General features: G+C 38.3%; 1 protein-coding gene across 7 annotated transcripts in view; it reads right to left on the reverse strand.

Moving 5' to 3' along the window:
- Positions 1-1041: 1041 nt before the first annotated feature.
- LOC118177612 (zinc finger MYM-type protein 4-like) overlaps positions 1042-22707 on the reverse strand; it is a 42168-nt gene continuing 20502 nt past the window's right edge. For 3 of the 7 annotated variants that reach the window (XM_035345462.1, XM_035345466.1, XM_035345465.1), the window contains 22 exons: positions 22184-22358; positions 21856-22068; positions 19988-20138; positions 19208-19323; positions 18809-19081; positions 18169-18319; positions 17745-17917; positions 17224-17374; positions 16300-16440; positions 15964-16001; positions 14654-14798; positions 13036-13157; positions 12525-12696; positions 11460-11513; positions 11174-11353; positions 10545-10639; positions 9850-10021; positions 8021-8172; positions 6584-6695; positions 4946-5194; positions 3815-3944; positions 1042-2678 (listed from right to left, as the gene is read on the reverse strand). In XM_035345462.1, coding sequence (XP_035201353.1) covers positions 2471-2678; positions 3815-3944; positions 4946-5194; positions 6584-6695; positions 8021-8172; positions 9850-10021; positions 10545-10639; positions 11174-11353; positions 11460-11513; positions 12525-12696; positions 13036-13157; positions 14654-14798; positions 15964-16001; positions 16300-16440; positions 17224-17374; positions 17745-17917; positions 18169-18319; positions 18809-19081; positions 19208-19323; positions 19988-20138; positions 21856-22068; positions 22184-22358 — 3373 coding nt within the window. In that variant the 3' untranslated portion in view covers positions 1042-2470. Of the gene's footprint in view, positions 2679-3367; positions 3684-3718; positions 3945-4945; positions 5195-6583; positions 6696-8020; positions 8173-9849; positions 10022-10544; positions 10640-11173; positions 11354-11459; positions 11514-12524; positions 12697-13035; positions 13158-14653; positions 14799-15963; positions 16002-16299; positions 16441-17223; positions 17375-17744; positions 17918-18168; positions 18320-18808; positions 19082-19207; positions 19324-19987; positions 20139-21855; positions 22069-22183; positions 22359-22707 lie in introns of those variants that run through there. The other 4 variants (XM_035345463.1, XM_035345464.1, XR_004755875.1 and 1 more) reach the window with 4 other exon arrangements.

Raw genomic sequence — 22707 nt, forward strand, 5'->3', positions numbered from 1 at the left:
AAGGAGTTAGTACCATGTTTAACAAGCCAGTCAAGCTTAAAGGGATTTAACTCTCCTTGCTGAGAGAATGTGAGGGGTGAAAATCTTTCGTTCCAAGCACCTGGAAAAAATTAACATATGTGGAAGTGTTCACAAACAACAAAAAGTGAGGGTCTTCAGAGAAGCGAAGTGAATGCGTTACTCGTAATATACAAATATGCTACTTTATTCTATGGGAATACTTCCATCTATTACGGGAAAACTCAGCTGTGACATTACTCTGCTGACAGCCTCTGCTCCACCCAACTGAAACCTGCCCTCCCAGCACCTGTCCTGCCTGCTGCCCTTGCCCGTTTCCCAGGTAGAGATGTCAGGGGAAGGAAAGGAAAGGGCAAAGGCAACCTGATATGGACATAAACTGCTGCACTCGTACGTGAGATGCCCAGAAAATACAGTAATTCCTGGATCCTTCCTGCCTCCTACTAATATTGAGGTTCTGGGCACACCTGTGTGCAACTAACACAGTTCAGGCTATTTTTTTTTATCCCCTACACGCTAATCTCTCCAGGATGATTTTTTTTTCCCCTGAAACATTCTATGAACCATTCCAATACAAATACTGTGCCTGCTTTTAAACTATTTTAATATAGCTACGGGGAGGGACAGGTTAGTGTTCACAGAACATGAAATTAACCTACAGGATCACCACTGAACCTCCAAGTGCTGCCACGGTAGGTTACTGAAGGGTACATATTACAGCCAAAATATCTTCCCCCCCGGGAGTGCCAAGCCAGGACATGGAGAAAGCAGCATCTTTGATCAGAAAAGACAGACACAGATGGGCTTTGATCAGACAGAATCAGGGGCAGGTTTACTTTTCACATAGTTTTCTGTATTAAAAAATACATCAGTGAAATCTGTTACAGGCAGGGACAGGACTACCGAGTACACAACGTCAATAGACTACTTTCTGATTTTATTTTTGTTAAATTACTTTTGTTACTGCTAAAAAAATAATTAAAAACAAAACAAAACAAAACAAAAAAAAACAACAAACAGAACAAAACAAAAAAGAAATATAATTCAAGGCTGTTGATTTTCATCTCTTGAAATTTTAGTGACAAGATCAAATATCAGACCCCTGTTACAGAAGATGGATAACTGACCAGAACTAGATAAAACCCATACAATTCTCTTCTTTAAAAATAGTTTGGGTTTCCAATGAATTTGTGGTAACTCGTCATCAGAAACACACATCTATAGCTTGAGAAAGTGGAGGTACAGACAGTATCTGATAGTGTCCTGTCCTCTAAACACAACGTGGGAGCTTTTCTCTTCAGAAAGATGCAGTAACAGCCGAGCCTCAAAAAAGTCTCTTTTGCTTTCCAACACTATGACTAAATCTCTTTGGGTGGGGTGGGAAAAAGACACACATGGTAATTTTCTACCACAGTTCTGTTGTCAGAAGTAATACTGCATCCTTTGTACAACACTGCACGTGTTGCAAAGGTGGAAAGAGAAAGAGTGCGTGTAACTTTCATTTGAAATGACAAGGCCCTCCAGATTTGCCTTACAAAATAACCAAAAACATAGGAGTAGGGGAAAGAGGAGAAAGGAAAGCTGCCGTAAGGGAAACAAAATTTCCGCGCACCACAGTATTTGCTAGATTATAATCAACAGACTGCAGAGCTACTGGGCTAGTAAAGGGATTTTCTGCACATACCCCAGGACAGTCACTCTCCTGTACATAACCCAAAAATGTTCGTCCTGTAACATGACCACTCTGAAGTTTGACCTACAGCACCTCTTCCACATCGAAGACCAAACAGGTAGAGTTAGCTATTAGCCTGGACCGAGAGCTAGACTCTGGCATAGTGTGACCATTGAACAGCAGCCAGACAGTTGTCCGGTTAGACAGCTTCCCTGGCAGATACGCCAGCAGCTTCTGCCGTGGTAACATTTGATCCCAGTTTTAAAAAATATTATAAAAGCATATGTGTACGTGTATTTATAACGGAAGGTGTCTGTCTGTCTAAATACCACCGCTTTCCTGTCCTCGTGAAGCGCTCTCAGATCTCCACGTGTTCTTTGGCAGCAAGGACTGCCAGCCAGCAGGCTGCGAGGTCACGAGAGCCACGGTCTAGCTCTCCGTGCCCGATATTGTCATGGTAGATTTTACACAACCATTTTCCTTAAAAATAACTCACAATTTTTTAAAACCCTAAACAGATGAAGGATTTATGCACCACTCAAATAGGTTAGTTCATCTTGAATTTGTTCAGAGGATTTATCGCTGCCTGCCACAGGACGTTGTTTCTTGCAGCCTATATAGCTTGCCTCCTTCCAGTTCCAGTTTGTACATCCGCTGTGGTTCAAAATATGCCTGTAGGTGACATTATCTTGGCTTATTTAATACACATTTTCCAAAGGCTGGACGTATTCACAGTTTGGTGCTTCTGATGTGTATTCAAAGGAAAATACCCCACTTCAGTTAGTCTGATAACTCAATATCAGAGTCCTCTGATTTGACTTTGGCAAGTTCTTCGTGTACCTCCCTCACCATAAGAATACGTGTTAACATGATGTCCAAAGTTCCTGGGTCTATTGGCAATGTGGAATACCACATGGGGCTATTAGGTACACAGGAGCGCTCAGGTTGAAGGTAAAATACATCACTTCTCTGCTTCACACTTTCAGAACTGTCAACGTAAAGAAAGGAAGAACACATTACAGAAGGCGGCTTTAAAAGTCCTAGTCACAAAAACTGTGATGGAGAAACAGCAAAGGAAATCAAAGTTACATTGAGACTACAACACCATAGTTGAAGCAGTATAATTATTTTTTTTGCTTTGTGATTTGCTTTCCCCCCTTCACCTTAGTGAAGATTTAAGTTGTTTCCAGGTTCGCTAAGTTGCTTACAAAGAAACAAAGAAATTCTGCGTGACTTCTTTATAGACACGGTTCTTCAATCATATTATCATCCAATTAACACTAGTGTCTTGGTATCATTGACAGATGCATCTGACATTTAATCTCTGAATAAAACAGGTTCTAATATTCCAGAATTGCTATGTACTTTGGGGCAATGAATGTTCAAGTACTAGCAAAACTAAATCCTAGCTTGCCCGCTCATGCTGCAGAATGGTGAGCCCATCAGACTCTGAGGCAGCTTTCAGGTGCTGGTAGGAAGAGACCACGTCCTCCAGAGCAAGAATTCCTCCTGCTTGGCTTTGGAGTGTTCACATTAAAAGAGCAAAGTGAATTTTTACTGCTGATTGCACCACTGCAGGGGCTCTGCAGAAGCTATGATATATGATAAGGAGCATGGAAATGTTTTCACAGCCCAAGGACAACTAACAGCATTCTAATGATATGCAAGTGAGTACAATAAAGATAAGAAGAGGGAGACAAAGAGTCAGGACAGCTGCTCGGCATGCCTTTGCCTAAGTAATGGGACTATTTGTAGTATGCTCAATAGGTGCATTTTTGAGGGTGATTTATTTGAGTTGTAGCTGACACTAATGAGATCCTGTTTATTTTGGTGTATTTTCTTTGAAAAGAGAAGAACACCATACCTGCTCAGTGATCTACCGAAAATTTATACAAAATGGGAAAGACAAAATGATTTATATCTATGTCCTTGCTATATAGTCTCATTTGTAACTCCTAAATAAAGTTAATCTCCCATTTCAGCAGGCAAAAGCCTTCACCACTGTTCCCTAATTCACACCTTTCCTACCATCTTTCACAAGGAACATGATGTCTGTGGGGGGATACTTGCCCAAAAACCTGTTCTAGTCTACATACAGATCAAAAATCAAGTTCCATCACTTACCATTTTGACAAGTAAAATTCATAAAGTCGGACTGGACACCGCAGGGGATTATCTGTATTTTCAGCCATTTCCACTGCTGTTGAAACCTCCTCATCTTCACTGCGTTTCCTTTTGCCTACAGATAATTTATCTGGACACACAAAAATGGCACGACTGAAGTTCAGTGAAGAACAGCACTTTAAGAATAAGATCTAGTCACTTGGCCTAGCACCAGCCTGATGAAACTGTGCAACACGCAGATGCGTGCTACTTGTAGGGATTCTCTGTCGTTCAAAACCACATACAAGTCAGCTGCTTTGATCTGCTGGATGGGCGAAAGATCACATAAGCTATAGGGTGTCCATAGCCTATTCCTCTTCTAGAACTAGCATCTAGCAGAACAATACGGAGAATATTTTTTCTTAATAAAGGGCAATTAATGTAACATATTGGAACCATTAACTGAAGAAGCTAATAGTTTCATGATCCCACTTGATACCCCTCAAAGTCACTTCACAATGGCAGACAGCGTAACTTACAGGTTTTCAGTTAGAAGTTGAACACAACCATCCTTCTAATAGATCCTACCAAAATACTCTCTGCTACCCCTCTCAGGATCGAACACTTCCCTTTTCAAAAGAGCAAAAAATAACTGCAAATAACAATCAGTATTTCTTTGTATTATAAGGTCAAGAGGGTAGTCCCAACTGTCATTCAATTCCCTAGTTTCATCTAAACTGCTGCTCTCCACTTGGGCTGTCTTGTTTATCCACTTTACACATCTAGGATCCATCTGGAGTTAAAAGGACAAAATAGACCTCAAAAGTATGAAGTCTTGGGAAAAGGGTTTCAGAAAAGTAGTAGTTAAAGCTTTATGCTAGCCCAGGATGCTATAAGAAACTCTTAATTTTCCAGGCAAACACTGGCACCTATTTTGTAAGTTTTTACTAGATGCCTTTGGTCCATCAGAAGTTACCTTTAAACCATCCTAGAGTGAAAAAAAATGAAAATATGCAGGATAATAGCAGAAATCAAATTACCCACAGCTCTGCCTACTCCATAATGTTTTCCTCCCCAACCCTTTTTAAAGTAACGAGTCGACAACACAAATAGAATTGCAAAAATTCAAATGATCAGAAAGTATTCACTTACCTGATTCTACCTCTTGTTTTTGAAAGGGTGGGAAAAAACGTAAATATGTCATCTTAGTATTATACTTCAGAGTCCGGGTGCGCCTCATAACATGGGCAAAGGATAGTTTCAGGTGCTCACTGACATTCTTTAGTTGGAAGTATTTGGTGTTGAAGAATAGAAGTGTGTTCAGTAAAACTATAGGGGAATATGCACCCAGCTGTTTACATTCCCATAGGTGTTCCTCTTCAATTCGTGAGAACATATAACCTAGAGACAATGGGCAAAGAAAAAGAAGAGGGATATTTATGCAAGTTTAGGGCAGTTCCTCATATTCAGTTACAAATAAACAGCTTTTAAGGACCACTGGCAATCTAGCAGACTTTCAGAATCTTCCCAAAGGAAGTGAAAGCATCATACATGAGCAGGGTAGGAAGGCAGAAATTAGTTAAATTATATAAGCAGATTCTGTCAAAGATGCATATAAGTCCTCTTTCAGCTCACCTTGTATATGAACGACCTGCATATCAGATCAAATTCAGACCTATCATAAGCAATTGTAATATAAAATCAAGAGCACTGCATGCATGAACCTAAGAGGGAGCGTGGAGAACCAAGCTGTGCAACAGCATGATCTTCCAATACCTGAAGAACGGAGAGAAGGATATAAAGGAAGATTGCACACATCAGCAGAATCTCACTAAGTTTTAATTTCACTGTATTAAACCAGTCAGCCAACTGCAAAAACGTCTAATGCCTAAGACGTGGAACACGAATTTAAAATGTACCATCTATGTACAAATACACCATTTTGATTGTCGTAAGTTAGTTAGGAAAGGAGAAATGGAGCCTTACAAGAGATTTGTTGTGAAAGAAAACTTTGCTATATATTACACTCCACTGTCTATATTGCACTATATGCTATATGCTGTCTAATATTATATATTATACTACCTATAAGTAACTGGGCTATTTCTGTATTGATAGAAAGTTTGATTTCTAAACCAAAAGTCAATTGTTTGGAGTTGCCAACATCACTTAAGTTTCGGCGGTACTCTGAAAAAGATCTTGCATACTTATATTACCAGTGTCCAGCTTTATAAACTGCGTGATCATACCTGAAGACCAATTAAAAATACCTGCAGAATTTGGGAACTCTTAATGTGGAAGTGAGCTAGTTGAGAAGAACTTGGAATTGAGGAGTTTAGACAAGTTTAGACAATGTTTAGACAATATTTTTTAATGTGATCCTCTGATTTATCGGAAGTTTTTCCTATAGTGACATGGAACTACTAGTGCAACTCTACATGAGGTGAGTAACTCATCTCAAAAAGTACACACAGTTCTGGCTACCTGTATTCAAAAAGATTAGCTAAAACTTGAGGGAAAATAACTTGTATTTTGACCACAGGAATAGGAAGCCTTTCTTTCAAAGGAGCTGAGAGACTGATCGGAGGCAAAGACATATTTAAGTGTAATCCGTAACTGGAGACAGACACAAAAGCCATGATTCTAGTCTACTATAAACAACTGCATGGTGGAGAAAGAGGAGACTAATATGAATGTCTCAGATCACATGCTTCTTCCTGGCATTGAGAAAATATTAATTTCAAATAAGGCTTTGTCATGCAGCTACACAAAATAAAATAATTGTCCTACCATTTGGAAGAATTGTAGGTTCCCAGATTTTCAAAAGTTTTGTAAGTTCAATCATAAACCTGGAATAGGGCTCGGTAAAAATGTTATCTATTCTACCATTCTCAAACAGGTACTACGAGAGAAAAAAAGGAAGACATACAATTTATGATTACATAACATTGCAGAGAAGATACAGGACATCAGATTCTCTTCCTTTATGTCCAAGTGTCTTATGGTCCAAAATGCTTTGTTGAAACCTTCATTAGGATATTAAATCAGATTTTCTGCAGGGACTGGGACCTCCCTGGTATGAAACAAGAGATCTAAGCAAAAAAATATTGTTACTATTTCAAGCTTTAGAGCTCTTTTCTGAAAAAAATAAAAATAAAAAAAAAATCATCATCTAGGTATTAACTGTTCTTGAAAAGTCTGCATATACAAAACAGAAGAGGTACTGAGTACCCTTCTGTTGAAAAGAACTTCACATGCTAATACTTTCTGACAACAGATATAGGCCCAGTGCTAGGCTGCTGAAATAGTTCAACTTACAGCATCAACGTAAAAGTCCCTTAAACTTTTGTCGAGCAGCAAACAAACTTGAAAGTTTTCTAGAGGCCAGAAGTATGTATCAATGAATAAGTCAGAACTGGAACACAAAAAATGCTGATACTCCTAGACCTTATCAATTGTACTTTGAATTCTAACTCTTTCTATTTTTTCATGTATAGCCAGGAAACATAAAAGGTAATTCCTTGCCTAATCAAATGGTAGGTTTTACATTAGAAGTAGCATTTGATTCTTTATCTCCAAGTGACTGTTTAAGGAAAGGAACAAGCAGGCTATTCTAACAACAACAAAATGACCCTAACAGTAGTATACTGAACTGGGATATTGAGTTTTCAAGATAATATTATCCTGGATTTGTTCTGCAGCTGTTTCAAACTACCTGCGGGCAGGTAGCAAGGACTCTTTACATTGCTCTCAGGATTCATTAAGTACAATGCCATTATTCCCATTGAAGGAGCCACTGAATGAGCACAGCCTTTGCGGGGTATCTCTTCCATGTAAACCCATGTATTGAATAGCATCGTGCAAGCTATTTTAGATCTAAACCAATTAATTACATAGCCAATTCTTCTGAGGAGCCTCAGGTTTCTACAAATCTGTCCTATGAAAAGCATAAGTAAGGTACCAAACCTAAAGCTTTCTATCTAGGTAAAAACACCTAGCCCTCCACACCATACTCCCAAGTACAGAAGAGGCCTATTTACTCCGATCAAAATAAGGTCCAGACCAATTAGCCAAATAAGAGATTAAGACAAACTAAGAATGAAGCACAAAACAGATACATTCTCGACTCTACAAAAAACAAGCAGCTACTTGGGACTGTGGATACGAAGCATAAAAAAACACCAAAAGTTTCGATGTTCTCAGCAATATCCTAATTCTCTGAGTTACCTGCTGAATTCCAAGGCACAGGTATAAGATACTGTCAGGATCATATTTTTCTCCATTTGGTCTCCGCACCTCTTGAATAAACTGGCACAAGCCAAAACTCAGTTCAGCAAAAGTGCATGAGAGAATGTCCTCCTTGACTTTCACAGGACGAACTGTCGTGGAGAAAATTATTGTGAAAATTAACTTAATTCAGTTCATTAAATCTTTACATAATCTATCTCAAACACAATGTTCCCTGTCTGACTAAATGTGTCAACTATTTCCTATCTGTTTGCTAACAATTAAATGGCTATTTGGCCAATAAAAAATAAAAACCAGCAGTCTGTATAGCCAGTAACTGAGTAGTAAGACTGCAGGTATTTAAAGTTAAGACATTTAAATGTTCAGTTAAATTCACTGAACCCAAAGGTGTGGCATGGCAATGGTAACATGTACGCAGGCTGGAGATGTAGCTGATAAAATCAGCTTCACCTTTATAGCTGGACTCAGGGGAATCATGAGTGAGAAAAAGATCTTGGAGTATTTCCTAGTAGTTCTGGACATGAGTTGAAAACAGCGTATTTGAATCCTTAAAGGGAGAAGAAATGAAGAGTTTGAAGGGCCATGGGATTCAGAAAGGGAAGCAGACCCAGCAGGGAATCGAGCAAAGAATCCGCAGTGAAATTACTAGGCATGGCTGCTCCACACCTTGTGCAAGTGACTGCTTGGGACTGAACAGGGAACCTCTTCGTGGGGGTTGTTATAGCTTCCTGGAACTGTCTGTAATCTTTCTTTCATTAGCCAGGAGAAGCAGATAGTAATTCATGCAATTGCTCTTCTTCTGGGAAACAAAAACCAGCTGTTCTCATGTAATGACAACAAAAATTCCAAATAAGAGAGGAAAACGCAGAGCTCATTTCCCCTTTGGGATCCTTCTTACATAAGCTTTGCCATGCTTAGTTCTTTACATTGCAGAAGTATTTAATATTATTTGCTCTCTTCTAAACTGTCCCCAGAAAGCTCAATTACAATCCTAACTCAAATTCCCTGCTGCACTCTGAAAACTTGCCCACAAAACGCTCAGTGCAAACATGTAAGACATCTGAGACCAGGGAAAAGGGGAGTTAGACAATGCCAAACCCCAGGACTGCTGTGCTTTTGTAAAAAATATAATTAAAAAAAAAATCTGTAATTAGAAAAACAAACAAAAGAGACATTTATACTGTCATTATCTATCACTCTTGTGAGACACCAGGAACAATTAATGCCTTCTAAAGTTATTTGTAGGCAGGGTGCAACACAGAACGGGCACACTTTTGGAAGGTTTGCTTCCATCTGCAAACCTGGAAATAAGGTATTAGACTTTAAGACTGGTATACAGTTTTTTAAAGCAAACCGTTATGCTGACAAATACTTTGTGAATGTGTTAGCTACATATGAAAAAGATGGGGCCAAGTTAGTGCAGTCAGCTTAGAACTGTAATGCCTGTAACTGCCTGGTAATAGAGCAGTAAAGGCTTTGCAGCTGCATAAAACATCTGTTCTAGAAATGAGGAAAAACTGCATGCAAATGAACAGAAAGGGCAGGTTGAAAGACTAACATAATGTTGAAAAGAAATCTGATACTTTTAAAGCCTCTTTTAATAGGAAACAGAGCAATTTAGAATTTAATAGCTGAGATTTTTAAACACAAGAAAAGGCAGGCATAACATAATACGCCGTAAAATCTTTTATCCACTCATGGTCATTTTAAAACTCGCTAACTAATCCTAATTTTTTCTTGAGAAACGTACGATGCCAAGAGCTGTTCAACTAATTATTTCTGTTTCCACAGATGGAGAAAAAGTTCACCTGCGAACTTCAGGTCCCCTTGTTCCTCCTGTGCGTTTTTCCATTGGACCCAGTTCTTCCAGGCATTTACCCCGTACATATACTTTAGGGTCATCCCAGAAACAGAGCAACCTGGGTAGGAGCCCTGCATCAGATTGCGGGGCTCTACAGCAACTACAGACTTCTTCCGTCCCTACAGGAAAACAAACAAAGCAAAGCAAATAAAAGCTGAGTAAGTATTTCATCTATGCAAACTTAATCTGAAATCACATAAAAAGAGCAGTATACCGACATAATAAAATCCTGCTGACAGAACCAGAATGTAAATGTATTTTTTAATATCTGCACAAGTATTAGCAACACTGTACAGAAAAGGTGTAACAAATTATAGTAATTCTCACTGTGATAAATATGCACAGAAATACATTCCTCTACACAAGAAAAATTGCTTCTTTCCTGTAGATTATTACACTCCTGAAAAACTTTTGCAGTTTCTGAAACGATAAACTTCTTTAAATGTTCTGCACCAAAAAGAAAACAGAAAACATTTATTCTACCTAATTGTAGAGGAGAAAAGAAAACGTTATATAATGTAGCAAAACAGGAGAAAAAAATATACAGCAGTTAAATCAAATTCTCATTTTCACCCTAGAGCATATTTTTTACTTCTGAGAATAAGCATGCACATAATAAAAAGTCCGCAAGTACTTTCTTACCCGTCTTTTTGGCTGTGGGAAGCCATCTCTATGTCTCCGTCTTGCTCGTGAACGTGACTGCAAACCCAGTCCTTTACTGAGAGGGTCAAATGAGTCTGAAGTCAAATCAACACCATTAAGAATTTAATTGTATGATTTAACATGCCCAAGTAGAAGCATCACTTAAATACTACTGAATACCCTAAAGATGCCAATTACATCTATAATTCAAACAATGCTTTATGCTTGAATAATCAGGCAATAAACATACTTTCTGTGTAAATAGATTTTCATAAGCGGAAAGAAGTCCCCCCAAGTAGTGGATGTATTTATTCAGGCAAACTTATATTCTTCTGCGCCACTAATATGGATTATACCCAGGGACACAGAAGTGATAATTCAAAGAAGTCAAGCAAGACTACCTGCCAATCCTGTGGGTGGTTCTGTAGAATGCTGTCTTTAAAGATACCAGTAATATTTCAAAAACACAGTAACTTTTTGTAGAGCTGATAGATTACTGCTGCTTCAAATACCCGGTTTTACAAAATGAAAACATACGCCCTTCAGAAGCAGACTACTGCCACAATGCTTACTCAGAAAGTTGTGTGTACTTTTATACAATGATGCATTTTTCTTTACATTATACAGACCTGATGGAAAATCTGCCTCCAGGTCCTGTTCCACATCACCTTTGGAGAACTGCTTCACTTCTGGATCTGGTTCCGGCAGGGCATTCGATCGTAAGGCATAGTGATTTAACTCATCCTCCCAGCTGTGTGGAGTGGACACCGCTTCTGATTCTAGATCTCCACTGTAAGTGCTACCTTGGTCTGTAATGAGAGTGATCAGATATACCACGTGCTATAAGAAAGGACAGACAAAAAAAAGAGAAGCTATAGCAGGATCAAAGTCCTTTTGCAAAAAAATCCAACTGACCTTTCTCAAATATCTTGGGGTCCAAAAAGAGCTCATGCTCAGATGTTTGAGATCCTTTAGAAAAAGAAGGAAATACGTATCTACAAATGATCGACAGCTTACATAACTAATACAAAATTTTGAATGCCAAAAAATAAACATATTAAGTCATAGTACTTCCAAAAATGGTACACCTTCAATATAGTTCTTGTACCAGCTCCCTACCTAGGTCATGCTGTTCTAGAAAAACAGAAATGCAGAATTAACCCATGTTTGCTTTTCTAAATGCTTCCATCCCTCCACGTTTGTTATTGGAGTCATCTGTAGACAAACAGGGTATTTTGTTCATTTCTTTTTTGTCTTGCTCCACTGTTATTACACGGGATGATCACTATCCAACACATTCTAACTTGCATCACCCTCCAAGAATCCACTATAAAAAGCTTGTCAGGAAAATACTCGTGTAAAGCAGCAGCTCTGCCTTCTTGATTTTGACTCCTTCTTCTGCTAGCGCATGATGAACTGATCTGGAGATTACTACTGCTAGTAACCTGCTACTGTCAACGTAAGTCAAATCAGCACCTAGGATCCGGGAAAGGGAATGCAAAGACATTTAAAGTACTGCTCAGTGTCTAACTTGGGTTCTGTGCTAAGCATAGCTCTATTGAAAATTGAATGAGAAACCTCTGTGAAATTACAAAAGCTTCAGGAAGGTGCTAGTAATAACCAGCACTTGAGATGGGACTATGGAAGAAGAGTAAACGATTCTTAGAAGAAAAAAAGAATAGAATATTTATATAGATTATCTCCAAATTATCTCCATATATGCAGTTTAGCTTTTAAAAGAATAATAAAAATCACTGAGTCATGACATAAGTATTGACATAAGTTCTCTAGGTAGGAACTTCACCTGCATGAATAGTCATTGTGTAAATAAATGTTGGTAGGACAACAGGACCATACAACAAGGCACGAACACTTCAGAAGCAGCCAGTATAGTCTCTACATCTATTTCTCTATCTATTTTTCATGTTGTGAGAACATCCATCACACTAAATTTAGTTTCCTTTTAAAAACACCACATACCACCATGAGAGTGTGTTTTTTCTTTCTCCTCATCTTCTGCAATCATTTCTGCCATCTGAAGGAGATCAGCTTCAAATGGATTTGTGGGAATCTTTTCCTTGATATCCTGAATACTTTCAATGATTTTATCAGCATTATCCAGGGTAGTCGGGAAAAGCATTGGAACTGGTACCTACACAGACATGCAGAAATTGTTAGATCTTGTTTGGGGATGAAAGGGAACAACAAACACACAAGGGAGGTTCTTCTCATTTAATTTTACTTATGTTTTAGGACTATATATAATTTAAATAAATCCAGACTGGTAATCTTTTTCTTTTCTGCAAAAACCCTACTAATTGGTGTTTCTGTGTGACGATGCTTTATGCACGATGTGATAAGGAAAGAAATGGCTTCAAGGACTCCAAATACCACTTGAATGACTAATCACAAAATCCAACGACACTGCTCTATGCCCTGTTCAGAACCAAGACTGTAAACCAGTTCTCCAGTGAACATGAGTATAACTTACAGGTACTGGCATCCCAAGCGGAACTGGTGTGTACTGAGTGTAGAGGTGAAGGGGTACTGGCACAAACACTGGTACAGGAACAGGTACCACAATGATTTGGGGTTGAACTTCTTCTTCTTCTGTTATGTTAAAAACAAAACAAAAATGGTTTGACCATATGACCATCCAGTACACTTCAGTGTCCATTATAATTGTTTGGAGCTCCACTACTGGTGACTTCTGCTTGTAACTCAGTGGGCACAGTACCACATCTTTGTTCAGAGTCATCTTTCACTTTAGCACTGTTGTAACAAGTATTAATACTAGAATTTGGAAATAAACAGCACTGTGACCATATACATGAATGCTGGAAGGGAAGAGAGAGGAAATAAATACTAAGGTCTGCATCCAAGTAAATGGTGTGCTATTGCAATTATTGCTCAGCTACCTAGAAGACCATACAAAGGTACCATTAAAAACAAGAACAGTCTTCCCACTTAGCTTCATCTCTCCCACTGAGATGTTTACATCAAGACTCGATACTCCGAGCTCCTCTTATATTGGCAATGATGAAATAAGCACTCCTCGATAGCAGTCTTGACTACATAATAGCCTTTGGAAGTGCTTCAGTTTTCTCCTGGCCACAGAGAGATCTTAGGGTAAATGTAAATCTAATGAAATGATCTTAGAGCTAGTGAGTTAATTTCAGAAGTTCTTATTATCTGTATCTAATAATTAAAAGAAAGTGAGAATTATACCAGTCTTTGAGACATCACACACTTCATGAAAATGAGTCTGCTCTTGTGGCTTGAGCTGGAGGAGTTAAGAACTCACAAATTATCTCCCGAGAAAAACAAGTTCCCTCCATAGCCTTTTGCACATCACTTAACTGTCACCCTTCATTCTCCACAGTTGACTGCAGAATACTAAAGATGAGTTAAAGCCAATCTCAAGATTCATCACTAGAACAAATCCAGAGGAGGGCTACAAAGATGACCAAGGGGCTGGAGCGCCTCTCCTGCGAAGACAGGCAGAGGGAGTTGGGGTTGTTCAGCCTGGAGAAGAGAAGGCTCCAGGGAGACTTACAGTGGCCTTCCTAAAAGCGGATGGCCCTCCTGCAGGAAAACTGGGGAGGGACTCTTTGTCAGGGGGTGTAGTGATAGGACAAGGGGGAATGGCTTCAAATTAAAAGAGGGTAGGTTTAGATTACATTTAAGGAGGAAATTCTTCACTGTGGGGGTGATGAGGCACTGGAACAAGTTTGCTCAGAGAAGTTGTGGATGCCCCATCCCCGGAAGTGTTCAAGGCCAGGGTGGATGGAGCTTTGAGCAACCTGTTTTAGCGGGAATTGTCCCTGCCCATGGCAGTGGGGTTGGAACTAGATGATCTTTAAAGTCCCTTCTGACCCAAACCATTCTATGATTCTGTGATTCTTTGATCACACATGAAGTTTTCAGAATTTCAAAGAGCAAATATTTTACATCTGTAAGGCAAACTGCAACTTGCAAACACCATACGGTAACCTGAAAACTATTTAAAGTTTTAAAGCATATTAAAAAATATTTTTGTTACCTAAATCATTTACTCTCACAACTGCAATACAGACTTATATAAAATGGGTTGGAGATCAAATACGTACCTGTCTGGCATTCTTTGTTTTGTGTATGAGGTTTGCACGAGGTGGCCTTAGTCTGTGTGATTGGCTTGCACAACAATGCTTTGTTTTTTAGAAGCCTGGGTGGTTGTGATGATGGTAGTTTTAGGGCATCTGTCTGAGTACTGGCCTGTTTGGAAAAATATAAATGAGGGCAGAGTCAGCACTGGTTTTAGTAAGATATCATAAGATATCTTCATATTTTCATAAGTCTTCAGTATTTTCGTAAGATTAATATTTGTTCTCTACTATGAAAGGTCAGACAGTTTAAAACTCTCTTTGTTGATAAAAAAGATCATTTAAAACTATTGTAAAAAGAGCTTTTGTTGTTGTTGCTGCTAACAGTGCAGAGAAGAGATCTACAAGAATGTTTGGTTTCTGTAGTCAGATAATCTCTATAAACTTTTCATCTTAGTATCTTACTGATGGTAAAGATCTAAAAAAGTCTTAAGATAGTTTTGATGACTAAATATTTGGTGATAGAAATATGCAAAAAAAACTCTTAGTAAATCTATGCAAAACCACTGAAAAAGAATACAAATAAAAGATGAACGCAAACGCTAGCAATATCAGTGTCACCTCCTGATTATACACAGACTGACTATTCATGCTTGTACTAATTTCATGTCCTGCAAACTGTAATTCTCAGTTGTGCATTCATATAACAGGATCCGCTTCATTAGGGGAAATTCATACTCTAATCCATAAATGACTTTTCAGCTAAAAGTAAGGGTGCCCATCTCCCAGAAACAAAAAGCTATATAATAAAAATTTTATTATATATTCCAAGAGAGTTGCAAAATCTCTCAAGAATTGGAACTTTAGGAGTTATTCACAGATAAGAAGTGACAGTGGTTCCCCATAGCTCCACTACCATACTGAGAGGGAGTGGGGAAGAACAGCTAAGCTGCAAGAGCTTGGTAATGTCAGCCCCAGCAGCCCATGCTGGTTCCCTTCTTCCTGTGGCATCACATCCCACTTCTGGCCACAAAAGGTAGCCTCAAATACTGAAGCCACACACAAACTGCTCGAGAGATAGTCATCTCAAGAGCCACAATTGGACAATCCTCGTCTTAAAACATCAAATCATTCTGTCAATGGACACAAGAAGACTTTTATACCATACGAGTCTTATCCATTTTAAAAAAATACATCTGCAAATTGGATAAATTTTAAATCTCAGTCACAACGAGGAAAAGCAGTTACAAAATTAAGGTGCTAAATTATTGGATACTTTACTTGTTATTGATACAATCTGGACGAAAGTGAGAAAAAGAGTCTCTTGTAAAACTTACATCTCCTATTATTTTTGCTGTCACGGTAGGGACTGCACCTGTGAAGAAGAAAACCATACAAGATTAGCCTGTGTACTTATCGTCAAGGACCACAACCCATACTCTGCCAAGGTCAAGAAAAAGAATTCCCCTTAAGCCTTATTCCCCAGTATATGTAAATAAATTTAAGTCATTGTTTATACGTAGGGAGAGGAAGGACAAAACCACAACCTTCTGTATCAATGTGAAGCATAATGAAGAAGTGGCTGTTGTCCTCAGTGAAAAAGATCCCTGAACAACTATAAACATCCAGGAACAGAGATTTAAAAATAGAGAAATCACATTCAGTAGTCCTACCCTGTAAAACATTGTTGGAGTTAACCGTAGGCTGGGCAGCAGGGGTGCTTGCAAGGGACACCACATTTGCTATGACAGGGGTTGAGTCCTTTCTCAAAGAAGGCGGGCCTGATGAGGAAGCTGGTGCCATTGAAAGGTTTGCTGGGTAGAACGAACAGAAGAAAACAAAAATAAGCAATCACATAATTTACAAAGCAGCATTTCAGAAACAATACCCGCCCTCCATCTCCAGATGAAAAAGCCTGCTTTATGAGAAGAGTACGTAGGTGTCAAACTGCAGGTTTTCAGTTTAAATAGGACTTGGCTCCATAAGCAAACTTAAGCTGTTTTCCAGTCACTGAAACATTTCAGAAGTTCATCACAGCATGAAAGCGGTTTTGTATCTCTAATAATATGTGTATTACAGCAGCGCTCATGAGACAACAGAAGTGGATGCCTCACTGTGCTCAGCACCATACATCTGTAGTATAGGACACAGTCAAGATCCTAACACATAATGAATGAGGTGATTTTTATGAGCCTCTCAGAGGAATTCTTAGTTTCTTTCCATTTGAAAGCACCATAATCACATTTCATCAAAAATAGTGTTCTGAGGCACTTCATTATCCTGGCAGCCTCCTGTTCAGAGAGATGCCTGGAGCTCAGTTTTACAAAGGTGTTGAAAGTGATTGAAAAGTTAGTGCTTATGTTTAATCTTGAAAATCAAAGCATAGGTTTTCTTTATGGGCAATCTCACTTCAAACCCGTGGAAGTTTGAAACTACTTGAAGAAAGAGAGATATCTAAAACTGAGCCCATTCAGTGACAACAGGTATGCACCCCAGTAGAGGATATATCTTAAAAATTTCACTGAATTGAGTTTCTAAAAAAATGTTCCTATCACCATCACACACCAAGAGGTAAGACCATTCACATCCTGTTTTACCTGTGTTGTTTGGGGGTGGAGGGTCAGAAGCATTTTGTTGTTTACAGAACATCAGAATACAAAGCAAATTGCAAAAATGCTTTATCTCCCCTTGCCATTTCATGGACTCGCTGAGTTTACCTTGCCTCTTACAACCATCACACTTTGCCATCTAGGAAAACAGAGGGAGGGAGAAATCAAACACATGTAAAAAGCAACAAAGAGTATCTGCCTACAGACCTCTTCATATCCTGCTCGGCAAATAAATAGGGTAAAGAAATCTGTAAGAGTGCATCGTTTTCATAGCATAACACAAAGCAGCAGAACACTGTGTGTTTTTTTTTCCACAAACAGTATTAGGTTTTCTTTATATAGGAAACTGGTACTCAGAAGTTAAGAAAGATTTACTCATCTCTCACATGAATGTTTTATGGACATACAGGTAGGTCAACTACAGGCAGTTCATGCAGCTCCTAACGTTCAAAGATTCTTTTGCTAACAATTTTATATTCCAGAGAATGCTATGTGAGAATATTACTTACCTGGTAAAACAAAACTGTGAATTTAGACATGCACTCCTCTGAGCAAAAGTCTTCCATTTTCCCCCCAAAGTGATTCTGGACCAGTTTGGGGGAAGTCTGTAAACAGTAACTGCACATTTTACAGTGGTTTCCCCAGCGTTTCGCCAAGTCATGTTTATAGAGCAGTTTACAACCTAGAAGAAAAAACAGCACAACAACAAAAGCAGCCTTCAGTATCAAAATGATATTTGTTGGTCACTTCTAGTTCTGAAATTCAGTTATGTATGTAATAATTGGTTGAAATACACCATTAAAATGACGTCTGAATGAAGTTACAGGTTTCCAGACTTAAAACCCATTTTTTATACCTAAATGATTAGTATTTTTAGTATCACCAGACATTTTTGACTTGGTTTATCTGAGAGACAGTCTTACCCTTTCTTACCTTCACTACAGAATGTCTTATCTATGCCTGAGAATCGTACTGTCTCCTTGATAATCTTCTCAATTCTGCAGTATTCACACAATGCTATTACACTGCTCCTCTTCTTATATTCATCACAGCAGGTCTTCCCACAAAACTGAAACATTTTACCCTGCAACAGCCAGAATGTTTTGGTTTCAATGTTTCAGTGTTTCACAACCTGGATATTACGTTTAAATAGTTAATAAAAACCCAGAAGCATATTTATGCCCTTGGAAATTAACAATTGACAGCACTAGCAAGTAAGTTCATATAGCTTTTCAGCAAAGGCAGCGCCATTTTCTGTAGGAAGCCCTCACTGATGTGCTTTCTCCAGGAATTAAAAGGATCACCTCTTGGACCAGAATCAGGAATGTGCTTATCTAGCCAAGCAATGGTATGGTGGTTTTTTGTTTGTTTTGTTTCTGTTTTTTCAGATCAAAGTGTGAGTATCAGTATTGATTTTGATAATGGTTAAATGATACTAAAATCAGTACCAAATTCCTCCATAGCAGGTTATAGCAAGCAATAGAGCAGTACTGACAGACCATAGCACAAAAACTACAATTTCTCGTGTTTCTGATTGAGAAAGATGAGCTTGAAAAGCCCTAGTCTTTATTACCTTGTAGTCAAGCAGTTCTGGTTTGGTTGCAAACAATCTGTTACAGTGCTGACACCTGAGTTTTACAACAGTGCGGGCAAAAGTGACTTGCTGGGACTGGGCAGCCAGCCTCTGTAGACCAGCTGCAGCTGAACTGCTCACGGAGCTGGGAGACACAGTTGAGGTGGTGCCACCTGCTGATACTGTTGCCCCCGACGGAATGCTTACAATGACTTGACCTTGCGATAGGGGTACGACTGAGGAGTTCATTCCTGCAGGCTTGTTGAACAAATTCTGCAGGAAAGCAAATTGAGAAAGAGGCCTTATTTTACAATATTACATGTTTTACCCGACATCCCAGATACTTATACCACCAATTTATAATTCTATTAAGCTAAGAAGAAATCCTAGATGTCACACCTGAAAAGCTACTACACAACTGTAGCTGCAAAAATTGCGTATGCTCCCATCTGACATAGCCAAGTGATACTGAGGGTTTGCTGAAGTTTTACAGCTGTTGCACTGAACTTGAACACCTGAGAGTGAAACAGAGAAGAAAAAGTGATTTATGCAACACTGAGTCATATTGCAGATAATTTTGCACTGTGCATACAAAAACAGATTCTGAATGACAAGTCCAGGTACACACAGAAGCACAAGACAACGTTTCTTCAGATTCAGAAGCAGACACTGCAACTGCAGTGCCTGTTGCTTACCAGATCCTTTAATTAATCTCCCAGTATCCCCTAGGATGTCAGTATGCATTTTTCTATTTTACAAGAAAAATAGCTGAGAATATGTTTGCCTAGCTCAAAGCAAAATTAGGCAGAGATGGCTAAGCTAATCACCCTGGAGAACGGGGGCAGAAGATTCACAGAGTGATGGTATGGCTTATGCCCACACAAGTGGATTTGTCTAGCTGGTAAAACCCCCAGCTTCACTTACAAGAGAAGAAAATAGATTAAGGTTTATTATCATGTTTATGTGATATAAAAACAAAAGTAAAATGGCTACGTTGTCACTGTTAGGTTTATCTATGTTAGCAAGTCTTTATGTTCTCATCTCAACACATTCCCTTATAAAAAAAAAATCACTTTCTGTATCCCCCCAAAAAATATAAGCCTTACTTTCAAGACAAATTAAGTTTGGATATAAGCTATGGGACATTATGCTTCTAACAGAGTAAAAGAATAAAGTTACCTGCAGAAGTAACCATTTTTACTCTGTATGCTGACAAGCAGTTAACAGAGCAAAACAGTTCAGTTTTTCCTAAGTTATTTGTGCTCTCTATCATCTCGGCCGAAGATCTCAGAGATTTACACAGTGTGCAAGGTGTAATTTTAGCCGACTTCTGTGGAAACAGTAAAGTTGGTCATTCATTTGAAGTTTCTTAAACAGGAAATTCATCATGAACACATAAAATGTCTATAAAAATGAGAGCTAGCATACTTGCAACAGCACTTAAGTTACAGCTGTATTATTTTTGATGCATATTGCACTTATTTGAGTTCTGTTTGTTGTATTTACACTTCGATCATCTGAGATGTGGACACTGTCATTCAGGGTAAGCACTACTTTTGCAGGCCAGTTTGAGCAGTACCGAGGCTGTTAGGAGAAAGGCCTCCAAGTACAAAATACAATGCGTGTTGTAAGAGCAAGTATCAACCTTCAACATTTTCACTGAAAAGCAACATTTTGCTTGTGACTTAATACATCAGCTACATATGTAAACGATATTACTACTGAGCAGATGAGAAAACAAAAAACACATAAGTAGGTTCCTTGAAGACACATTTGGTGGCAGAATGGGGAACAGATCTATCTCCTAATAATAATCACAGTTTTCAATCTATAGTCTATGGAGTACTTTTAAAAAGAGACAAAAAGCAGCTTACCTTTCACAAACATTTTTTCTGTGTTTACACCACTGAAAGGTTTTTAATATCTTTAAGTGTGGAAAAAGCTTTGAGATCTATTGCACCAGATTGGTTCTCTATTACAGCCTTAAAAATGCACTTTGTTCTATAAACAGCTATTGCAGTTCTTCACAGAAGGATAGAACAGAGTATACATTTCTAAGGATTTTAAAAAACACAAAAGTTTTCTGGATAGTTTTAGGTAGTTTTCTGGATGATTTTTTTTTATCTTTTTAAAAAATATATATATTATTTTTTTAATTCACTATGCCCTTCTTGGCCTAAGTGCCCTGAATAACGGGGCAGCAGAGTCAAGTCACAAAATGGACAGTTCCACTATCTTATCAAAAGGCATTTTTTTCCTAATGTAATTGCATTAAAACAAGTCAGTCAAAAATAAATGAGCTATTATAATAAAGGTTCTCTCACCTGCTCAGTTCTTCAAGAGACACCATTAAAATCGGAATTAAAATATTAAAAATTTTAAAACAAACATCAAAATGATCAACTAATTATTACTTTTCCTATCCACTTAGTTCAAATGCCACACTTTTAATAGCTGAAATGAGTCAAAAATGAAGTGTCCTCTCATGTCTTACTATTATTTGACGTACCCACATAAGGTTGTGGAGCATGTCTGAGACAATATATTTAGAAAGCTGGAATTTTTGGAAATAATCTCTTTTTCAGCAGCAAGAGGGATCTGTCATAGTGTGAGATACCCTACAGTTAAATTACTCTTAGTTTTTAAGGATCCTCAGGCAGCTCATGAGAAACTACACTACTGTTGTCACAGCACAGAGAATACTCAGAGAGCATCTCAAAGAGCATCACAAAAGAGCTTTGCTCATGAGGTTTGTGTGCTTTTTCAGACAATGGTCATCTCCTGAGAGGCTGGCCCAAATGTGTCACAGTCAACTGTTGCTGAGTGGTCTCACTATATCTTTTCTCACACAGGAGTATTCTGGTAGCCTTTTCAGCGATAAGGGAAACAGAGCAATGTATCCAGGCAAAAATTAAGCAGCAAATGGCAAAACGAGTATCTTAGACCAAGATAGCAACTGAAATAATCACCTAATAAAACAAAACCTATTTCTTAAAACACACAAAATCTAACCAAAGATGTACTTTTATTATAGTGTCAAAACATACCTGCTTGTACGCTGTCACACACGTTGAGCTGCAGAACTTTTTTGACTGTCCCTCTATTTGAAGCACGTGACATTGGCCAGACCCACTATAGCAGTAGCCTCCACAATTCTCACAACAGTTCATGGTCAAGTTATTAGCTGAGCGGAACTTGGAGAAACAGGCATCACTGCAGAGCTTGTGTACGACATTCTGGTAATTCACTTCATGTCTAATCTGGAAAAAAAGAATGAAAATATAACAGGAATAGAAACATTATCTAAGTTCATCTCTAAGATAGCAAGTTCCCTGATTTAAAGGGAATTTAAATGAAAAATAAGTTTGCAATTACCACTGCATTCTTCTGGCACATGCTGCACTTGGTTGAAATGCTGTTAGTGTGAATAGTAACAACAGGTTTCCTTTTCAGTTCGTATGTCGAAAGACACGACTGGCTGCAGAAATCCTTACTGGAATTTGTACTGTCGAACTGGGCAGTGATCACATCCTTTGGATTTAGAATGTCTCTACAGAAAAAAGAAAAACAAGCATACAAAGAGATAAACATTGGTTTCATGTCAACTTGTTCTCCTTTCTATTTTTGCAAACTAAACATTCTCTGGAAGAGGGTGGATTTATTTATTTAATTTAAAGCTTTTATTTTTGCCGATCCAAGTACTTGTCTTTTCTTTTCCTGTAAGGAAAGTAGTTAAGAAGTACATTTCTCAAGTAGATATATTGTGAAACATTTTCTACCTGGAATTAGGAGTGGACTATAAGCACATCAGGTTGTATCATTTAATCCTTTTAAAAGACATTGGTAAAAGGTAACCATTTTGTACAGTACTTACTAAAGAAATTAGAAAGCAGGATATG

This window comes from Oxyura jamaicensis, chromosome 23 (assembly GCF_011077185.1).
Source record: "Oxyura jamaicensis isolate SHBP4307 breed ruddy duck chromosome 23, BPBGC_Ojam_1.0, whole genome shotgun sequence".
Lineage (NCBI taxonomy): Eukaryota > Metazoa > Chordata > Aves > Anseriformes > Anatidae > Oxyura > Oxyura jamaicensis.